At 44.6% G+C, this 20,851-nt stretch overlaps 1 protein-coding gene across 1 annotated transcript in view; it reads left to right on the top strand.

The window, feature by feature from the left end:
• LOC144799048 (lipoprotein lipase-like) overlaps positions 1 to 20,851 on the top strand; it is a 74,604-nt gene that overhangs the window by 11,682 nt on the left and 42,071 nt on the right. The window contains exon 2 of the mRNA XM_078670210.1: positions 2,813 to 2,988. Within this exon, the coding sequence (XP_078526336.1) occupies positions 2,813 to 2,988 (176 nt within the window). The remainder of the gene's footprint in view (positions 1 to 2,812; positions 2,989 to 20,851) is intronic.

Below are 20,851 nucleotides of genomic sequence, written 5' to 3'. Positions count from 1 at the left end.
GCTTTTTAGCTTGCAGAAAAATATGCTATTGTGGTAAAATGTTTCTGCTATTCCTTGATTTGTGATTAGCCTTCTTCAGGGTTTGAGGAACACTTTTAAGTTGTATTTCTGATTCTTAACTAGACTAGTTTCCCTGTGGTATTCTTTTACAAATAGGGGTTGTGTCACTTTAAATTCTGCGTTGCTTGTCAACTGTTTTGACTGACCTATGTGTTATGGTCATTTTCCGAGGTATAGCTACAATAAAACAGCAGTGTGTGGAAGACACAGGTTGGATATATAGCAAGGCTAGCAAGAACATGGTGGTAAATTACTAGGACATTCCTTATATTTGTTGCACTTATTCAAAATGTTCTCCAATCTAGTATATAGATGCTATGAATCTAAGGTTCACTTATTTCAGAAGAGTTTTCTGAAGTATATAAACTCATCTGCAAAAAAATGTGCAGTAATCACATTTTATCTATCATCAAATAATACTTCGTGTTGCCTGAATCGAAGACTTACCCTTTAACACGCCAGTCCACGGGAGCAAAAAAAAGAGTCATGTGACAAAACATACAACATTGTGTCTGCAACTAAATAACCGGTTTCCTGATACTTTAAGCCCTGTCTGCAGAAACCCGTCTCTTCCGACTCCTGAACCATAAATCATTCAGAAAATGTCATGCCCACACAAAGCCATTTCAATGTATGTGGGTAGATATTCCAGTTTTAAAAAACAAAAACAAATGAGTGTTCTTTTTTTTGTCTTTTGCTATTAAGTGATGCATCCGCAGGTATGCCGTAGCCACAGGGTTCTCCAAACCGGTCCTGGAGGGCCAGATCCATGCCAGATTTTTAAAATAACTACCAGGGCACAAGTCGTAAAAAAAGAAGTGGGGGGGACGCTGTCACCGGAAGTGACGTCACGACAGGAAGTGACATCACAAAAGGTGCTGAGTTCCTCGTCCCAGAGAGGCCAAAGAGTGAAGTCCAGCTGTTTGGCAGGGGGATGGCGTTCCCCCGGTAAAATAAGTGGGGGGATGCCGTCACCCGCGTGGTACTCCGACTCGAGCCCTGATAACTACATGTATCTAAATGGGGATATGCACAAAATCTGGCATGGATCGGCCCTCCAGGACCAGATTGGAGACCCCTGCGCGTAGAGCAAAGTTAGTCAGTAAGGTAATGAGCAGTGAGTATCGATATGTTCCGCTGCTAAAGTAATATTTATTCTTGTGCTTCAAGGGACTCTTCAAGTTTTATAAAAGGCACACTGGGGAACTCTTTTTTGATGTACCTATGATTTGAAGATTTTGAAAAGTTTGGGTTCCCAGGAATGTAAAGTGGAATATTAATTTCTTATAGGGGTTACAGTGCTGAGTCATGCCCAGAACTTTGACAATTTTAGAACTTAGTCTGTTCAGATGAGGAAATGGAAAACCACATTGAGTCTCAAATAGTGCATTTTCCTATTTCATTCAATTTGAAGTATCATTAGGTTCGACACCAAACTTGACAGCAATTTAGGATTACAGTGCCAAGTCGCAACTGCGACTCATTATGGTGTAGACATCTGTGGGTTTTCTGACTCTGCTTTATCGAAAACAGCTGGGTATATGTTTTCTTACTTCAATGTGGTGAGATGCCTGGCACACCGACCAAGCCACCGATGGCTGAATCATGGGTCGGAAGATTGGGTGGACTAGTCCAGGTTATATTAGCACTCTTCGGGGTAACGTTGACTAAAACAAGAGAAAATTGAGACAAATGTAAGCTGGAAGCAGTTTACTTCTCACCTTGGTACATGTGTAGATTTACCCGCCAAAGGACGGAAAATGTGGCAGATATGGATTCCCCTAAGTAGCATATACAGATGCATTACTGCAGGTACCTGCCAGGAAGTGTGCCCTACAGCTGCCATCTCTGAGGGTAATAGGACTAGAAATTGTTGGGACATGACTTTATGAACTGTGATAAAGTGTGAAAGAAAAATGTTCACCAGAATATTGCCCACCACTCCCACACAAAGCAGGGGGTGGCTGGCAGACTGGTCTGCTGCTGTCCCACTCTTGACTTTGACAGACACTTGTAGGGTTGTGCAGCATTTTACAGAGACCCAAACTGGGCATGTCCGGATGGGTGATTTCAAAATGGTCGTATCCTTTCCTGACCTGCATGTCTGTGAGGCAGTCGCGTAAGCCGGCAGGCATTACCAAATGTGGTCGTTTTTGCCAGGACAAGCAATTGGCTCACCCAGAGCCCTGATGGGAGGTGAGCCAATCGTTCAAGTCCGCGCCTGCTCCTCAATTGGCTGATCTTTCAAATGATCAGCTAATGAGAGGAAGTGGCCTGGGAGGGAGAGAGCTCGAAGCAACCATTGCTTCCTAATATGGCAGTCCTAAAGTTTAGCTTAATCTTAATGTTATACTTGGCTGTTAGAAGAGTTATTCCTGGCTGGAAAGTGGATGTATTGAATTCGACATATTGGGAGGATTTTTGGCAACAGGCCCAATTAATATTCATTAGGTAGATAATTTTGTGACCCACTAAAAATGTTCAGTTTATGATATGACCTATTAGTACATATGTTACATCGCAAATTGTAGTCCCATTCGCCAACCAGATAGTGTGCAAATTGTACATTCATGGATTGCGAATGGAGTAGTAACGCACCACCTTTATCTCCAAGTGCTCGTTTACTATATGTGCAACAGTTTAAGAATTTAAAAACTGACTAAAACCTGGATCTTTATATTTATTGAGAAGCCACAGGTGATTTCCTCTAGTTTGTGAAGATTAATGTTGTCTTTGCATGTGTCTCTTGCAGTCAACCCCACCCAGGACACAGTTGACTTCAATGACATCGAAAGCAAATTTTCACTGAGGACAATTGAAGAACCCGAGGAAGATCTCTGCTTCCTGGTCCCAGGCGAAGGAGATTCTGTCTCACGCTGTAACTTCAACCACACGAGTAAGACCTTTGTGGTGATCCACGGATGGACGGTAAGGACCCCTTCTGTCTAGCACAGTTGGCGTGTAGTGGTAGCAATGCTTTATTGTTCTATAAACATAAATGTTTCAATGCACAAGGCCTTTTTTAGATGTAAATATAGGGTTGTGGCTGAAAATTGCTCACCTGTTAGGTGTCCACTGAAGAATTTCTAGCAGTCATAAATTCATTTCCTGCTGTGGAATTTTCCATCACAACTGTGTGCATATGCACTATAATCAACCTCACGCAAGAGATGGAGTATGTAGGCTTAGTGAACTAATGCGCCAGCAGTAGGGACCTGTGTTTGACCTCATGGTCACAGGTTCAAATCCCTGCAGGGCCACTCGGCCTTTCATCCTTCTGAGGTCGATAAAATGAGTACTGTTGAGTTGGGTAGCAACAAACATCTGTTATTCAGCACCACGATACCCTTTGGGTAAGAGCGCTCTTATAAATACACAGTATGTCCGATCCAGATGTGTTTTGCCATGAGAGTTATGAACCCCTATAAATTGATGCCCTTGTGGACATTCACAAAATTGTCTATGAGCCCTTCTCACCCTGGAAATGATGGAGGTGTCCCCCAGAAAACGGCTAGAGTAAATTTACTTCCAGGCCTACGGAACACTCCCAAACGTCTTGATGGCGTGAGGTCAATGGGCTTTCCACAGGGAAATGTATTCCCGGAGTAGACAAAAAAAGATATGTGCATTTGCACAGTGGGCTGCCATTTCCCAAAGCGCAATTCTTCTTGATGGGCGAAACAGCAAATCATAAAAATGTCCCCTGAGATGGACAGGACTGCTGCATCTTTCCAGGCGTACTACCAGGCCCGGTTCTAGCGGGTGGGCCGGGTAGGCCAGGCCCACCCAAACATGAGCCTGACCCATCCAAACAGGAGCCTTGGCCCTTGCAGTGAGGGCTTGAAGGCAGGCGTGCAACGGCATTGGGCTCAAAGGGCTGTCTGTGTGTGTGTGCGCCCGGGCTGAGACAGCTTCCCGGGCCCACACACACATACACACACACACACACACATAGACAGTTTTTTAGATTATTGTCACACTCGAGTACTGAGGCTTTGTTTAGTTTTTATCTCCACATGGCGAAAGGCGACAAATCCTTTCCTTGACAACGGTCACCTTTGCCTACTGTTCTGCTGTGTGGATATTTCATTTTCTATGCAGTGCAGGAGAAAATAAGTTGGTTCATTCCTATTCACCTTTCCTGACCCCTGCAGCTGCTTATCTGATCAGGCTGTGACACAAAGTTTGTTTTAAGGAGTAGATAAGAGAATGTGTTACTATTTGTTTTTCTTTTTAAAATCTGCACTGGCCCAGCAGGACACATACTTCATGTGTGCTTCATTTGAACAGTTTTTATCATTATCATGCTTGATGCAGGACAACAATAAGACAATACAAAATGCCCAGATAACCCTGGTGATTAATGATCTTGCTGGAGAGCAATCGTTTGTCTGTTAGTACAGATGAACTGTATTTTATGTGGAAGCTCAGTGGGTTACTGCCTTTTTCACAGAGATCCTTGTGTTACTTGCGGGTCGGAAGTTACAATCCTAACATAGGACAGTGACCAATGAACTGTCACCAAAGAGCTGCATACAAACATGAATGGTATAGTTAGGACTTCGCTTTCTTTTGTTTTGGGATATAGTTAGAACTGCCTCAGTCTTTCATTAAATGAGTATCTTGGGGCAGATATACATTTTTATCAGTAAAGCTGACCCCCTTGGAATACTCTTTAACCTCAGGCGTGCTCATGACGAGCTCAGCTCGTCATGAGGTACGGTTGCGCTGTGCTCATGACGAGCTGAGCTCGTCATAACTGCCGTGGCGCTTACACGCGGGGATAATTCCCCTGCTGTGCTGAGCGTTCTGAGGAAACGGGTGTGGTCGTGACGAGCTCAGCTCGTCATGAGCACAGCGCCACCGTGCTGCGTGACGAGCTGAGCTCATCACGAGCACCGGGGCGCTGTGCGGGCCCCCCACTCCCCCCAGCACAGCGTGGGAATTACCCCGTGGCGAAGGGGTTAAATCCTAAGGTTGTGTTTCTCTAGACCAAACCCTCTCAAAATATCCTGCCCACCAGTATGGATGACATGTGATTCCTACACCTTGTAATCCTCAATGGCTTATATGACATTCCCTGCAGACTGATTTACATACCTGCATGATTGATTGTCTCTATAATGTGTGCGTGATGTAAAGTACTGTGACACCCTACACTGATATGAGTAGCGCTATACAACAAATGAAATTCATTTGACGGAGGGGCTACGGAGAAATGAGTAGCGCTGGAGGAGGGTGGTAGTGAGGGAGTTTGAGAAGGAGGTCAATGGGGGGGCTACGGAGAGATGAGGGGCACTGGTGGAGGGTGGCAGTGAGGGAATCTGAGGAAGAGGTCATGGGGTGGAGGGGGAGCTAGGGAGAGATGAGGGGCACTGGTGGAGGGTGGTAATGAGGGAGTCTGAGGAGGAGGTCATGAGGGGGGCTACAGAGAGATGAGGGGCACCAGTGGAGGGTGGCAGTGAGGAATTCTGAGGAGGACATCATGAAGGGGAGGGGCTACAGAGAGATGAGGGGCACTGTTGGAGGGTGGCAGTGAGGGTATCCGAGGAGGAGTTCATGAGGGGGGGACTATGGGGTCATGAGTGCACTTGTGGCGTGTGGCAGTGTGGAAATCCGAGGAGGAGTTCAATAGGGGGGGGTAATGGAGGGATGAGGGGGACTGTTGCAAGTTGGTAGTAAAGGTATTTATGTTAGAAAGAGGTCATTGGTGTGGCGCTAAAAAAGACTTGCGCATCAGTGCTAAAGCCGGCCCTGTCATGGCCTTTCTGTTTTTTAGGTTTATTTAATTAGCAGTCGGGTCATAAGGACTACTGTGGAACATACTTTAAAGTGCGTGCTAATTATATTTACTGCTATATTCAATGTTCTAAGCTTGAAGGTGACTTTACTAATGTTTTTACCGAGAAAAATGAAAGTGGAGCCCGATAGTGTCTGATATGGGGCTGGGGTTCAAGGTCAGCTGTGAGATAAGGTGCACTGGAGAGGAGTAGTGGATAATCAAGCCTGTAAGGGAGTGCGTTGCAGAGTCTGGGGTCAGGTGGAAGTAGTGATGAAGAGGGATTCTCCCTGAAGACTCGCACAGAGGGAGCCCAAGAAGTGTCGCTTGCCTGACACTCCCACCTCAGAAACCTCCTCTTCCCATCAAAGGAACATTGCATGGAAAAAACACTTTTTGAGAGTGATAATATGTAGAAAGAGATTTAGAAAAGAGTGTGTTTTACAGGGCCTTGTCAGACTAAGAAGTGATAAAGGAGGGCCCTGAAGCAGGCCTGCCCAGACATATATGCGACAAATCGAGCCCGCAGTGGCCCACCCAAATGCACCCTTGGCCCACCCAAATAAAAATTCCTGGAGCCGGGCCTGCGTACCACTGCAGTTGTTCGTAGATTTCACAAAGGTTCAAATCTGCTTCTGTTCGTAGATGCTTTTACAGGTGCGGATTTACTTCTTTTTTATGAATTGATCTGAAAACCACTCTAACGGTTAGAATTTAGGTTACCTGAAGAGTCCTTGTCTAAACTCCTCTCCTGGGCATTTCTTTTATAGATCATTGTTTTCATGTGTTTTAGTAATAATGAATCATCTCAAATGAACAAGGACTTCAAGAACCATAATGCATCAGACTGCCAAACAAAAACCCCCAAATGGGGGCACGGTGTCCTTGGTGACATTAAGTGACATTAAGTCTCCTGGCAACCATATGAATATCACATACATGCAAAAATATTTTTACTGCATTGCACCTATGTCAGTTATGGTTCCAGTAGAAATAGAACAAGCCATGTACATTATGTTATACATATTTTAGCACATTGTTTGCACTCTGTTACAACTTCAGTGCCGAAATGTCTGCATTGTCTGAACATCTAATTTCAGAAGTTCCCGCATACATATGGTGAAACCAGAGCTTAATTTGTAAAGAAATAAGTGCCAGGGCTGTCGTCAGGAGGCCTCTGCAGCTTACACCACCCATTGCCCGGCTAGCTCTGCCGGTGACAGTACAAATACACTTACGAACATCACCCATTGCCCGGCCGTCATGAGCACCGAAGAGGTTAAGTGCCTGTGCTGAGCACCAGACACCGCCGGCTCAAATTAAGCACTGGAAGAAACTCTGCAGATTACCCCAGCACACACACACACATCTCCTGGAAGCATATAGCCTCAGAGCCGAAAATAGTCCATTAGTGCCAGCAAAGGGCCCTAAAAATGTAACAAAAACTTTAAAGAATGGTCACATCAACATAGCTTGCCAACTTTCCTAGGTCCATGCATGATGTGCTGCACCATTCCCGTTTTTTTCTTTGAATCCTGGGACTTGTAGTCCTGTGTTATAATGCCATAAACAAGACCACAAGTTCGAGAATTCAAATAAAGAATCTGGACACGTGTGGACTTGGGAAACTTGGCGGTGCTGCTTCGTTGACGTTAGCACCGGCTCAGTCCCTGCTGTGCCAGGGAATTCGTGGTGGTCTGCTGAGCTGCAGCCCCATGACGTATGTTTTAGTGAGGGCACTTTTTCCACCTGCTTCTCCTGGACGCATTGCATGCCCAGGAATAGACTGATGCTCAGATGTCTTGCTGGAAAATGTTACAGATATCCAGACACAACATTATTGGAGTGTTACTCTGGTGTGTTGGCAGTTGGTAAAGTGTCACGTGTGATTGTGTGTTGTGCTTTGTCAGGGCGCAGAAGTGTGTGAGGTCATAGGGAATGTCGAGGAGTCTGTAGGGGGAAGCAGCTGTGCTGGCAGGACATTGGTGGCTGGTCCAGGAACAAATAAAAATCTTCGACCTCAGCTTCCTTGCTGCTTGATTGGGCGGGATATGTGGGGGGCACGTGCAGTAGGCAAACGTTCCTTCTTGACTCAGGACTTTTTTTTACCCAAGATTAATTGCGTGCTTCGACAAGCACGCTACGTTGTATGGTTTCTGCGTGGAGCTCGAGACCAAAACACCGATTCAACCTCTAGAAACCGCCCCAAATGGGAATGTACGATGGACTAATTTACCTCTCGAAAGTTCACACAATCATTACACTGTTTGTCACATTCATTTCTTTCTCGAATATATTATACAACCATTTTATATAGAACTCAATCCTTTTTGCTACTTTTTTTTACCATCATTGGTAAAGCCTAACATTGTGGTTTAATGTGCAAAATTAACATTTGTGCATGTAACGCATGTACACAGCATTTGTAAATGTCTGTGATTAAACGTGTTAGCACATTGAAGCAAGACCTACTGGCTTTATCATTGGCTGTTTTTCATTTATGGCCAAACCTGTGCCCATTGAAGTAAAAATATATTTTAATACATGCAAATGGCAGTGCAGGCAAGCAGGCGCTGCTCTTTGTGGTACAAGCACAGGGCCTGGGAAGATTTTGTACTTCTATGTCAGTTTAGCATTGCCTTCTGTGTCAAAGTTTGTCACATAAATAAAATGCTTTTGTAAAAGTGGTGGCAGGTATGTGTTCCCATGGCCGAGGAGACTGCAACACTGCGTGAAGAAGTGTAGTCCCGGCTGTTCTTTGCCCGTGTTTTACTTCTGGCGAAACTACTATAATCTAAGCATGGGGGCAGATTATCCCTGTATATCAACAGGGATGCGCCAGTTATTGTGCACCACGCCTCCGCCACCATAGATGCGCCGCATTTACAATGCGGTGCACCATGGGGCAAATACGGCACAGATGCGCATTGCTGGAGTTGTGTCGCAAGCGTGACGCAACTCCAGCAATGCTCTGGGGGGCCCTATCTTTGCAATGCTGCGTCAATCCTTACGCCTGCTTCAAGCAGGCGCAGGGTTTTGACGCAGCATGGGCTCAAAAGTGACTGAGTGAAATCTTATAGATTTCACTCAGCCACTTTTAGGAGACGTTCCTGCGCTGGAAGCCCCCCCCATCCCCCCTGTGCAGGAACGCTTCCTTCTGGCACAGGGCTTTACAACGTGACGCATCTCCCAGATGCGTCACGTTGTAAACACCCCGCAGCATGGTGCATCTTTTGCGCCGCCGCTGCCAACGGCTGCGTAAAAGAGGCGCAAGGGGCTTGTAAATCTGCCTCGCAATACTTTGTAAAAAACATTGTCGTTACTGATCTAATGTGAGAAAAAGCTCCTGCGAATTTTTCCAGCATTTTACACATGCACTCTCTATATGTAAATGGGAACACTATTAAAGGTACACTATAGTATAGAAATTGAACCACACTGTCAATACTGATGATAAATATAAACCATAATAATAAATGCAAAGAAATAAGTGTATTGAGACAAGCATAAATGAGAAACCATCTTTGAGGACCTCCGACCTGAGGAAAGTGCACAGTATTATAGGCCCGGCACAATCAGTGCAAAACACATGAAACATGGCTATGTGTCCTGTGCCGGTCCAGGTGGGCAAAATCCGGGCCCGATTTTCAGGATATCACAAAAAAAAGAGTTGACTTACACTGAATTAAAAAGAGACCCAGTCAGGTAATGAGTGATTATCCCTTTGTATTATTGTTACAATACTTCCAAATGTCTAAACTCTAAAGAGCCCTAGAAATGGATGCTTGAACCAGTCTGTCCATACCTAACAAAAATCATAACGAAACTCATACTTTTTGGGCAATTTTACCAACTCTAGCCTTATCAGGCATTGGCAGCCACCGCTTCTCCTTTATCCTCTTCTTCTTCCGTCAACGCCAGGAAGCTGGAACAGGAAGTACCCAGGCTCCCAGACTCCCCTAGCCAATCACGACGCTGCATAACAACAGCGTCGTAATTGGTCTGAGCCCCGTGGTTCAGCGCGCAGACATGGACTGGGAGCCTTGGCATGTTCTCCACCCAGGCAGTGCAACACAGCCCGGTAGAGAACAAGCCAAGTGTGCATGAAGACTTGACCGGCCCAAGGCGGCCGGCAAAACCGTCATGCGAATTAGGGAGGCCACCATCCTCCCCCCTGCTCTGTGGGCAGTCCACCCCGCCCCTACAGAGGAGTACTGAAAAATAAAATGATAATAACATGCTGTTAGTATCATTTTATTTTTCGTTTGGGGCGGCGCTCCTCCACCTTAGCGGATTAGCCGCCCGTGGGTATATGGCGAGCATTCTCCTTATAGAAAGAGAGGAAGTTTTACCTAAAATGTTGCGTTGGTTTTGAAAGTTTCACAAAGTGCATGCAGTTTAGAGGTAAAAGGCACAAAATTGTATTTTCAGGAAGTTCAGATGATATTCAGTTGGATCTTTGTGATACCGATGGGAGCGCCATTCACAAAGACTTCTATGAATCCTGGGAAAGTGTCTTCAGTGGCAGCCGGCACAGATTGAGGGTGGTGGGGCAGAGGGCGGGGGGGGGGAGAAAAAGAAACGTACCTCCTTGCTGCGACTCTTCTAAGTCGACTCTCCGCGTCCAGCCGGAACAGGAAGCACCCATGCTCCCCTAAGCCAATCACAACGCTGCAATGCAGCGTTGTGATTTGGTCTGAGCGCTGTGGTTCGGTGCTAAGACTGGGACTGGGAGCCTGGGCATGTCTTCTGCTCAGGCTGTAGTAAAACCTTGGTGAAGAACATGCAAAGTGAGCATGACTGTGTGGCCGGCCCAAGACGGCCGGCTAAACATTCATGCGCACTTACAGAGTGCCCAACACTCCTCTCCCTGCTCTGTGAGCCGAGTAGCCCCGCCCTGCTCCGCAAAGCTGCTGCAGCAGGAAATAAGAAAATGCTAATAACATCGAGTTATTCTCATTTTATTTTTGCTTTGTTTACACTGTGAAAAGCGGTGGGGCGACGCACCTCTGCCTTAACGGAGGAGCCACCACTGTGTCTTTTGTGACAGCTCCTTTCACTTGTGTTTTTATTTTACTAACTGGATGAGCATTTTTGGATATTTGTCCTAGATTTGGTAAAGTGACTAATACAATTGTGAGGACTAAAGAAGAACCTGATTTTGCAGACTAGAAACTATTAAGCATCTCCAAATTTACCAATGCACATATCTTAGCATTCTTGGTGTGGTATATTACATATTTGTTTCCTGCACAATGCGACTCACCTTTAGCACCTAAGATCTTCATGGTGATGACGTTTTTCAGTGTCAAACTTGGCAATGGAACAAGCTTCAACCGAATGCAGTTTCCCGCCAGGCCAGTCTAAATCTTGGGAAACTATTTTGAGAACATTCTGTTCAGACTCATGCCCTCATAACGCAGAGGAGAACCTTTTGAAATATTTTTGTAGATTTTAAATGTTTACACTGTGTTTGTCCTTACCTTTCTTAGATCTACAGATAACCAAATCAGTAAAACAAAGAGGTGGAACTCTGCCCCAGTATGTTAGGCAAAGGTGTGAGCCGAGGACCGTTGACGGGCAAAAAAAACATGACCTTTCCACTTATTTTATTTTTTTCTAAGCACCTTAAAGCACATACATCACAAAGTCAGTTGTCAAAGCAACTTGCCCGCTTGTCATCGATCGAATGTGCTACCGGTGACCAATGGCAGCAAAGAGGGAAAATACACTTTAGCAAACGTAAATATATAATGAACCGTTCTTAAGCCAAAAGATAGTAAAAGTCCTACCAACATTCTGCTTTTGTAGTCTTTAAAAAGTACCCAGGAGGCAAGTAACTCGCTTTTTGTGACATGGATGCTCTGCATCGTATATTTTTATTGATGCTTTGTTTAAATAAAAAGAATTATAAAAAAAAAATTTAAAAAGTACCTAGGAGGAAAAAAAACTTTGAGCCTCCTTGGTTTACATTCAGCACCTACCAGGGTGTACCAAACATTTTAGTACAGTACTGGGTACAGAACAATTAAACACTCCCCTGAAGCAGAGTACTTACCTGGAAAATACTTAGTCAAATAGTTAGGGGTTTTTTGTCCAGTAAAGTTTCAAAAAACTATACACATTTAAAAAAAAAAGAATATAGGTAAATACTTGAATACATTTTTGTTACAGCGTTTCTAAGGCTTGTTTCAATTTTATAAGCACAAAACATCCCAAAGCACCAGTTTGAGTGCAACTTTTTCAAATACTAATTCATGAATATAAATTCTGTTTTTAATACCAGGATTAGCATCTCAGGCTGACACCAGATTTGTAGTTGTATTCCTGGATGGGTGTCCAGCATTGTCCATGGCGTGCCCGGTTTCTATTAGAATTTTATGGTCCCAGTGACGGAAATAAAAGTTTTTGAAACAAAACGAATTTCAATTTACACAGAATATAAATTTGCATGTGATCATTATAAAGAGAGCTTGCCAGAAGTGGCACACCTCTCAAATTATAGCACAAGTGTACCAAGGTAACCCTGAGGAAGGACAGAAAGTTCCCAAGAGCAGACACAAAAGCTTACTTCATCCCCCGCAATATGAATTGAGGGATGTATGACGGTACAACGCGGTATAAAACACCGCAGACCATCACAACGCATGTTTTGCAACGCAAGTCGTTACCACGACTTGCGCTGTAGGGTGCTGGACTTAGGAATAGTAAGATTTACTATTCCAACACCAGCCTACGTACAGTAGGGAAGGTGCTGGAATAGTAAATCTACTATTCCTTAGCCTAGAGCGCCCTCCAGCGCAAACCGTGGTAACGACTTGCGTTGTGAAACCCGCGTTGTAATGGCACTGCGGTGTCATTACCTCGTTGTAAAGGATAGAATAGAGCTTGTTGAAAGCTAGCCTCCAGATATTTCTGACATTTTGGGTTTCAAGCAGGATGTGGCAAACAAGTTACTACAGGGATATCTAGGTTGTGGGGGAGGTCACATGCTCATTGTGATGTCACTCTTTTTTGTTCCCTCCAGTTTCGACTCATCCAATCACTGTGAATCTTAATTCATCATTAACATAGGAGATAGCTGCCTTGAAAACCTGGCATGGATCTTGCACCAGACCGCCCTTTGGTATGACGATTACAGACAGAACAGAGAAAGTCTACTCCCGCCTCTGTGGAGGTGGCCATGTTTCGAATCTTTTTAGATATCATCCAAAGATAAATTTTCTCTGAAAAGGCTCATTAAGACCCTGTCTGTTTGTTTCTTGTGATTTTCCACATTCTAACTTTTCACAACAGGGTGCATGAGCCGTTCTTTTTCACTGATACCCTCATCAATAACAAAGCTCTTGTAGGCACAAAGATGTTAAGTGGTTATCAAATAGCAATCCATTTCCTCAAGCGATAAGTCATAGCCCCCAACAGCATAGATCAGGCAGGTGTCCAACGTATGTCCAAGAGAGCCAAATCTATGACCCATGTTCACATAAATATACGATTATGTAAATGAGTAATGTTTAGATTGTATTGTTTATAAATGCATCTCGTTCAAATATGGCATCAGTCTGGAGCAACAGTGGGTGCCCTTGACTTAGAAATAGAGGGAAGACTACAACCAGTTTTATTTTTTACAGTTTTAGAAAAATTATTTTAGAACCTCAAAAATGTCTAAACAAAAGAAAACTGTTTTACCAGCACCACACAATCGTACCTTGCACCCAAATAACTCCAGTCACCATAGCAGCTCTGTGGAAAACCTTTAGAAATAAATTGCAACAACTGCTGATATCCTTTAGAAAAAAAAGCTTCGGGGTGGTGCACCACGGAATATGTGTCTGCCAGCTGGCTGCATGTTGGCAGTGCAGGTCTTGTTTTCAGACAGTGCTTTTCAGGTACTAAGCTTCCTCATATGTATGCTGCTCCACTTGGTTTCTTGGACGCAAACCAAGACTACATTTCCCAGAATGCATCAAAGCTCACGGCAGGATACATCTTGTCGTGCGTGCATGCATCTGTATGTTGATGACTCACATCAGGTATTCATTGTGAAGCTGGCGGAACTGATTTCTTTCGAAGCTCTGACCTTTAAAACCGAACAGCAAATGCATGAAATTGTGAAATTCACAAAACCCTTTGTAGTTGCCAATAATTTAACCCAGGTGGCCACAGGCGGCCAGATGTAGGCCTGTGTGTACCCGCTGCGACGTCACCACCTCAGTCAGGCAGACCTCTGCAGCGATATTATTTATAGAGCGGCGCTGTGCAAGTACAGGCCGACTCATGAATATTCATGAGACAGATTTGGACTGTGGGCGGAGTCTACTCAGGGGCCTGAGAAGCCTCGCGCAATAATGCTTCTCGAGTCCCCGGATGTCCCCGTCACAGCCTTGCACACTTCGAACCTCAGCAGTGCTCAGCTGCCTTTGAAAGGCCACGGTTTGTTTACAAAGTGACTAGTAAAATGAAGTCGGAACAGAGAAGGCCTCAGTCACACTTTTCAAAAGGGGCACCTGTTGGGTTTGTCATTGCGCGTAATACTGAGCAATGCTAATAAGAAAGCATGAACAGTTTATATGAAAGCGAACATAGGGGCATATTACCAAGCCTGGCGATATTAGATTATCGCCGCTTTCGGCAATAATTATATCGCCCTATTAGCAAGCTGTCGCTAACTGATGTTAGCGACAGCTTAGAGGCGATAGCGAGCGGTTTGGGGCCCGCTTTGCATGTCAGCTATATTTATCGCTAATGACATGCAAAGTGGGCGTACCCAACCTGTTAGCAACTAAAAACAGTCGCTAACATCGCTATCGCCTATTATGAACGCAGGCGTAGTGATGGAAATATTCGCGCTAAGCACGAATATCTCCAAAAGCTAACGCCTGCTCAGACCAGTTCTTAGCCATTATATCCAATGGGAGGTGGATATTATGGCTAAGACCCTTTTGGCGTTAATGCGTGAATATCGCTGTATTCTCAGCGATATTCACGCATTTCACCGCTATCGCCGGATATTTTATCGCTTTAGAGATAAACGTTGCTAATAGCACGTTATCTCTGCGATAATATCCGGCGATGCTTGGCGATAAAAAATAAATAAATATCGCTAGTTGTTGGTAATATGCCACATAGTGCGCGAAAGGTCAGGCCTAACCGGAATTACGCGTAACTACGCAAAGTCAGGATCCGGTGAGGTGATTTAGGGTTACGTGATTTTTTTCTGAAGTAAAAAAAAGGCACAAAAAATGCCCCCTCAGCCCCAGAAAGGCCCCATAGTGCAGCCGTTCGAGTGTGGAAGTTTGCATTGTTCCCAAGCACGTGTGTCAGTTTTTTGCCAAGAATAGCACGAAAATTACACACGGTGCTGTATTAGCGTCATTTCCCAAAATGAGCAGCCTACCACTGCCTGTGTGCCTCCGCAACTGAAGCTGGGCCCCAAGGCGGGACTGACCGTACTGGGCATTGGTCATTTCCCGGTAGGCTGTAAGGGTGAGAGGCCAGTTTTGTTAGAGGGGCCGGTTTTGTAGCAGTGCAGCAGTTTTAAAAGCACTGCAAAGTTCCTTGAATATTGAGCAGTTTTTGGCAGCAATTAAAGTGTCAAGTTTGGTGAACAGTGAACCTGCTAGAGAGAGATGGAAGTTTTGTCTAGTGGCAGTTTTGACTCATCTAAGGTAGCGCAGAGGGTTAATATGTCTGCTGCAAAGAATGTGTACCATGCATATCAAAGAACAGTATTTTATGTGCATAGCTCAGTGGGTTACTGCTTTTGTCACAGAGATTCTTTTGTTACTAAACCCAAGCCTAACCACTGTGTTATGTTCTGAATCCTGAGTTTTTTCATCTCCAGAACAAGCACTCTTAAAAAGTGCCTATGAGTTTGGATGACGTGAATACTACTCCTTGTAGTCCCCTTTGTCTTATGTACCATTTTCTATACACTGCTTTATACATGTATGATTCATTGTCATTATATGTGTGTGTGATATAAAGTGCTTCAACACCCTACACTGGTATGAGAGGTGCTATAAAAAAATTACACACATAGAGAGAGGGGCTATGGAGAGATGAGAGGCACCGTTGGGGTGTGATAATGAGGGAATAGTTGAAGAACCCCCAAAAATTGCCTTATCATGGTGCACTGTAGGGTCATCATTTACTATGCTTTAAAAGCTAGTACAATTGAGTATATAATGACACGTGTTGTAGAATACACCATTTTCCCCCCAGATTTTGTCCGGGAGAAACCCCCCAAAACCCCCTTTGTAGTGGTCCGGCTCGCTCACTCTCTATGCACCATATGGGGACAGGTCTGAGAAAATTTGCCAGGGCTTTTTTCGGTTCCCAGTCTGGCCCTGGCCGCAGCCCTGCAAGAAACAGCAGAAATGTATCCCAGAACACATTTTCTCAGTGCGCCTATAAGGTAACCGCACTGCCCCCAGGGTGACGGGGTCACAGAACATATAACTCATTCCACAGCTGTCCTAGTGCGAGAAGGACACAGTTAATAGAGGGGAAAGCTGATGATGGAAGCAGCTGTTTACAAAGTGAAAGTGATCCGTCTTCACCGCTTTCACTTTGCAAGTTGTTCCCATCAGCTGAAGTGAGTTAGTTACCACTGAGTGCTTAGTTGCTGCTTGTGCAGTCACAAACATACTTAAGGTTATATATATATTACACCTACTGGCAACTGCCAGTAGGTAGTTATAGTTAGGACCATGTTTCCATAGGAACAGCATTTTTTGACTTGCCTATAACTTTGCCGCAGTTTGGCGAAACTTATTGAAATTTTGCCAAAAGAGTGTGCCGGTAATTTGTGTTGCACATGGACATTTTTGGAGGGATTCGTCGGGGGGGGGGGTCAAGAAAAAGGGGGGGTGTGGTCAAAAAAAGTACATTGCGTGAGAGTGGTTCTGTGTATGATGTCATCAGTAATGTCATTTGAGATGTTATCAGAGATGTCACTGGAGAGGTGTGGTGCAGCGGCCAGGGCAGCTGACTTCGGAGCACAGGGTTCATGGTCTGACCCCCAGCTCCGGCAGCAACTAAGCTCGGCACCATGTGACTCTGGGCAATAGCTCACTTAATTTCCACAACACCCCCCAGTGCCTTGAGACCCTTAAGGGTGAGTAGTTTGTGCTTTACAAATACAGATTTTTACGTATGTCACTGACCATGTCATGAGTGATGTAATATGTGAGGTCATAAGCAGTGCATTGCAGAGGCCTGAGTTATAGTTAGCTTAAGTAACTAACTGCTGAACTTCAGTGGTTTTGTATGAGTGAAATCTGAGCACATCCATACAGAACTGAGAACTCACACAGTCACGGTCACAGGTAAGAGCAGAAAACCAGTGTTAACAGTGGCGTTTTAGCTCGTTTTGAAGGCTTTGAATTGCCCGATTTCCATTAAGGGGAGTGAAAACACCCCAGGGCATCGGCACCAGCCTCAATATCCTTTTTTATCTGTTTTATTTGGGGGTTGTAGGGGATTGGAGCAAAAGTGCCTCTTGGGTACTTCTTGGCATTAGGTCCTGCCCCTCCCGGGCCCAGCTCCATCCTTACACGTTTAAATGTTTGTTTTAGTTGGCAAGTCTGGGCCTATAACCTTTCTTTGAATTGCTTCCATAAAAAAACCTCAGTCCTGCTTGTATTGAGTATAAGCTCTGCTAAAAGCCAAAAAGTGCAAACTTAAGCACTCCTTTTCAGTGGAAGCACACACCAGTCTGACGAATCAAATCCTGTTCCCGGGTAAAACAAGTGTGGGCGGAGTCTAACCCCTCTCTCTTTAGTACAGTGAAAGCTCTTTTCTTAGTTCCTAAAAATAAACATTAGGCTGTTTAGAATTGAAGATTTCAGGATCTGGGAGAGTTTTGAAAACACATGTAGGCACATACATGCACTGGTCCTGGGGTTCTTCTATTTAGATACGGATAATATATGTCCAGTATGAAAATGCCTACTAAGAAGCACATGTTGCAAATCTCGGCTCTGATGCAGATGACTTTTAGCCATGCTCAGTGCACTTTTCACCGCCTTGGACTCTTAGCTACCTTCCATTGGCAGCTGGCAGGTTAAGTCCTTTATTTCAGCCGGAGTGCCAGAGGAGACCTGTTTCAGAATTTTGGAAGGGCCGGCAGATGAGTGATAGATGTGAAAACACCCGCGTCCATCCCTTCTGACTTGACGCCTGTTCATACAGCAGGTTTGGTAGAAGGGTTTTTTGGGCCCCTCGGTAATCTTTGCAGGGCCACCCTTCTTCTCTTCCAATCTGTCTTTCAGGGTTAATTCCAGATGTTTTGTTTTAAGGCATATCGCGACAGTAGCAATTGTCAATAGTTGGAAGTATAGACGTTTGTACATGGGGGAGGAGTGCTTTGAGAATTTTAGAAACCTATATTTCCAATTGGGCTTTTTCTTTAAATCTTTCCAATGGAAAATACAAAACATATAGAGTTACACGACAGGGGCGGCTCTAGACTCATGGCGGCCCTGGGCAGGGAGCGTAGGTACGGGGCCCTGGAAGAGGGGGTCCGGGCGGGGCGGAGCGTGGAGGCCAGTGAAGAGGTGGGGGGGGGGGTCAGGGTGTTTGGAAGTGGAACAGAGCTGGAGACCGCCAAATCCCTGCCAGGGGCCGCCACGCAAATATGTATCCATCCTCAGAGGATTATTATATTAAGGATATATATTGGCGTGGCGGCCCCTGGGGTTTGGTGGCCCTGTGCAGGTGCACAGCTTGCACATGCCTAAGGCCGCCCCTGTTCACGACCCCTATGTCTGTAAGAAAAACTCAGCAACATCACTCCGCAATACTCTACGTGTAACTGTTGTCGCCAATCACCTCAAAATGAAAATACATGGAATTACCGGTCTCCAACCCCATGTCAATCAAAAACAGTACCCCTACGGCAACATACGTAAAGGAGAAACATGTGCAGGGCTGTGGGTGAGATAGCGATAGAAACGGGTGTAACAAAACAAGATCCATCGATAAGTCAATTACTGATAACCCAAGTTGGCCCATGATGCCTCCGACATTCCAATCCAGACAGTACACCACCAAGGTTTGGGCAATATAATTTCAAACTCAGAGGCTCAAACAGTCCTGAAACAACCACATCCTTCAGAATGGTTGTATGACGTTACAACGCATACTTTTACAACGCACACCTTCACAACGCATTTTTTACAACGCAACATCCATTACGACGCATTCCATTACAACGCATGCCATTACAATGAATTTTTTTAAACTACCTTTACAACGCATTCCATTACAACACATACTACCTTTACAACGCATAACATTACATTGCATGTATGATAAGTATTGGATAGTGTAGGGGTAAAAATTACTATTCTAACTCCAGGGGGTGCAACAGTAGGGTAAGAGTTGGATAGTGTAGGGGTAAAAATTACTATTCTAACTCCAGGGGGTGAAACAGTAGGGTAAGTGTTGGATGGTAATGGTATGCGTTGTAATGGTATACGTTGTATTTACTGCGTTGTAATGACATGGGTTGAAATGGTATGCATTGTAGTGTCATGCGTTGTAATGGTTGCAATGTAATGGCAAGCTATGTAATGGATTTTGTGTTGTAAAAGTTTTGTTGTAATGGTAGTGCGTTGTAAAAGTTGCGTTGTAAAGTTTGTTTCCCTTCAGAATCCCATATCTTGAAGACCTCCAGGACAGAGTCCCCTTCCACAAACATATGAACTCTTTGTTCAACTGAGTCTCTCTCTGTGTACACCAGTGTCACCTTTGCACCTAGTTAAACAAATTCCTTCCTCTCAGACCTTGTAGCTCCGCCTTTTTGCCTGCGGCCGTCGGCTGAAACTAGTAAAGACAAGTACCTTAGGGCGGCAAAACATCACCGGAGACATTTTCCACAACTAAACGCCTCCTAGTGGCGGTCTCACCTGTACTCGGTGTGGGGGGGGGCTGATCACCTTACACCAGTCTCCAAAGTCTCCCTAACTTTTTGCTATTCTTGGTTCATAACAGTTTAAACAACTACAGGACCAAGGTCACACATTGATGAGTGTATGAGCTGGCACCTAAAAGTAGCAGAACCCGAAGGCTTCTATTGACACTAAATCAGAAGAAATACTCCAAAAATAATCCTTTTTTGTTAGTCGATGGGGAGTCCTCCAGTAGCGAAAACCTATTTTGTCTGGAGTGCTGCTATTCTTACTTTGTTCCAGACTTGTGTATATAAGTGGGATTTGCTCTTTCCCTCTAGTAGTGTTGGAGACTTACTATGCGTAGCTGAGTTGAAGTCGCCAGACCCTGATGATTGCTTTGAACACTGGGCTCATTCACATTTCAGCTTCAATATCCTCACCTGGGCCCAGCAGACCTTGTTCTCATCTAGGATGAGGTTTTCATTTTTTTATAGCAGACTCAAGAAGTTATGGAATGCCCCTATTTTATAATCCCTGTTAGAAAACTCTCTGGAGGGTGAAGAGCGGTTGTTAATATGTGGGATAATCTTCTTAGCTGGTATTCTGTATGCTGTGCCCCTTTTCTTGTAGTAAAACGTTTGATGTTATGTAGTTCCAGCTCAGCTCTGTGTTAAAAAGACCACCCCTTGTTTTAATTATGTAGCCTTCATATTTTTGGCTTGCCTGCTCGTTTTAATCATTTAATTACCGCGTTTGTGGGAATGTGGTTTGGTTTGGAAAGAGTGCGACATGGTAGGAACTGTAGGAGGTAATCCTTCCACCGGCTTCCTCATTCTTACACTTAGAAACTGGGGAAACTATGAAAAATGAATAAAATTAATTGTGGCTTCAGATCCAGGTGCCTTCCAGAAGAACTGGGACCTCAAATTGCACATAACTAATTTTTCTATTTCTTGGTGCCCCAGTTTTTCTGAAGAAGGTGTGATTTTCTTGACCGCGCAGCATGCCGGGAAATAACTCAAACCCACGTCCCGAGGTCCTTCTGGATCATGAGCTCACTGTGTCCAGGAACAGGATGGGAAACCGGGTGGACCATATCTGAAGTTTGTTGGAC

This window comes from Lissotriton helveticus, chromosome 12, assembly GCF_964261635.1.
Source record: "Lissotriton helveticus chromosome 12, aLisHel1.1, whole genome shotgun sequence".
Classification (NCBI taxonomy): domain Eukaryota; kingdom Metazoa; phylum Chordata; class Amphibia; order Caudata; family Salamandridae; genus Lissotriton; species Lissotriton helveticus.
This window is presented reverse-complemented; position numbering and strand designations above follow the sequence as displayed.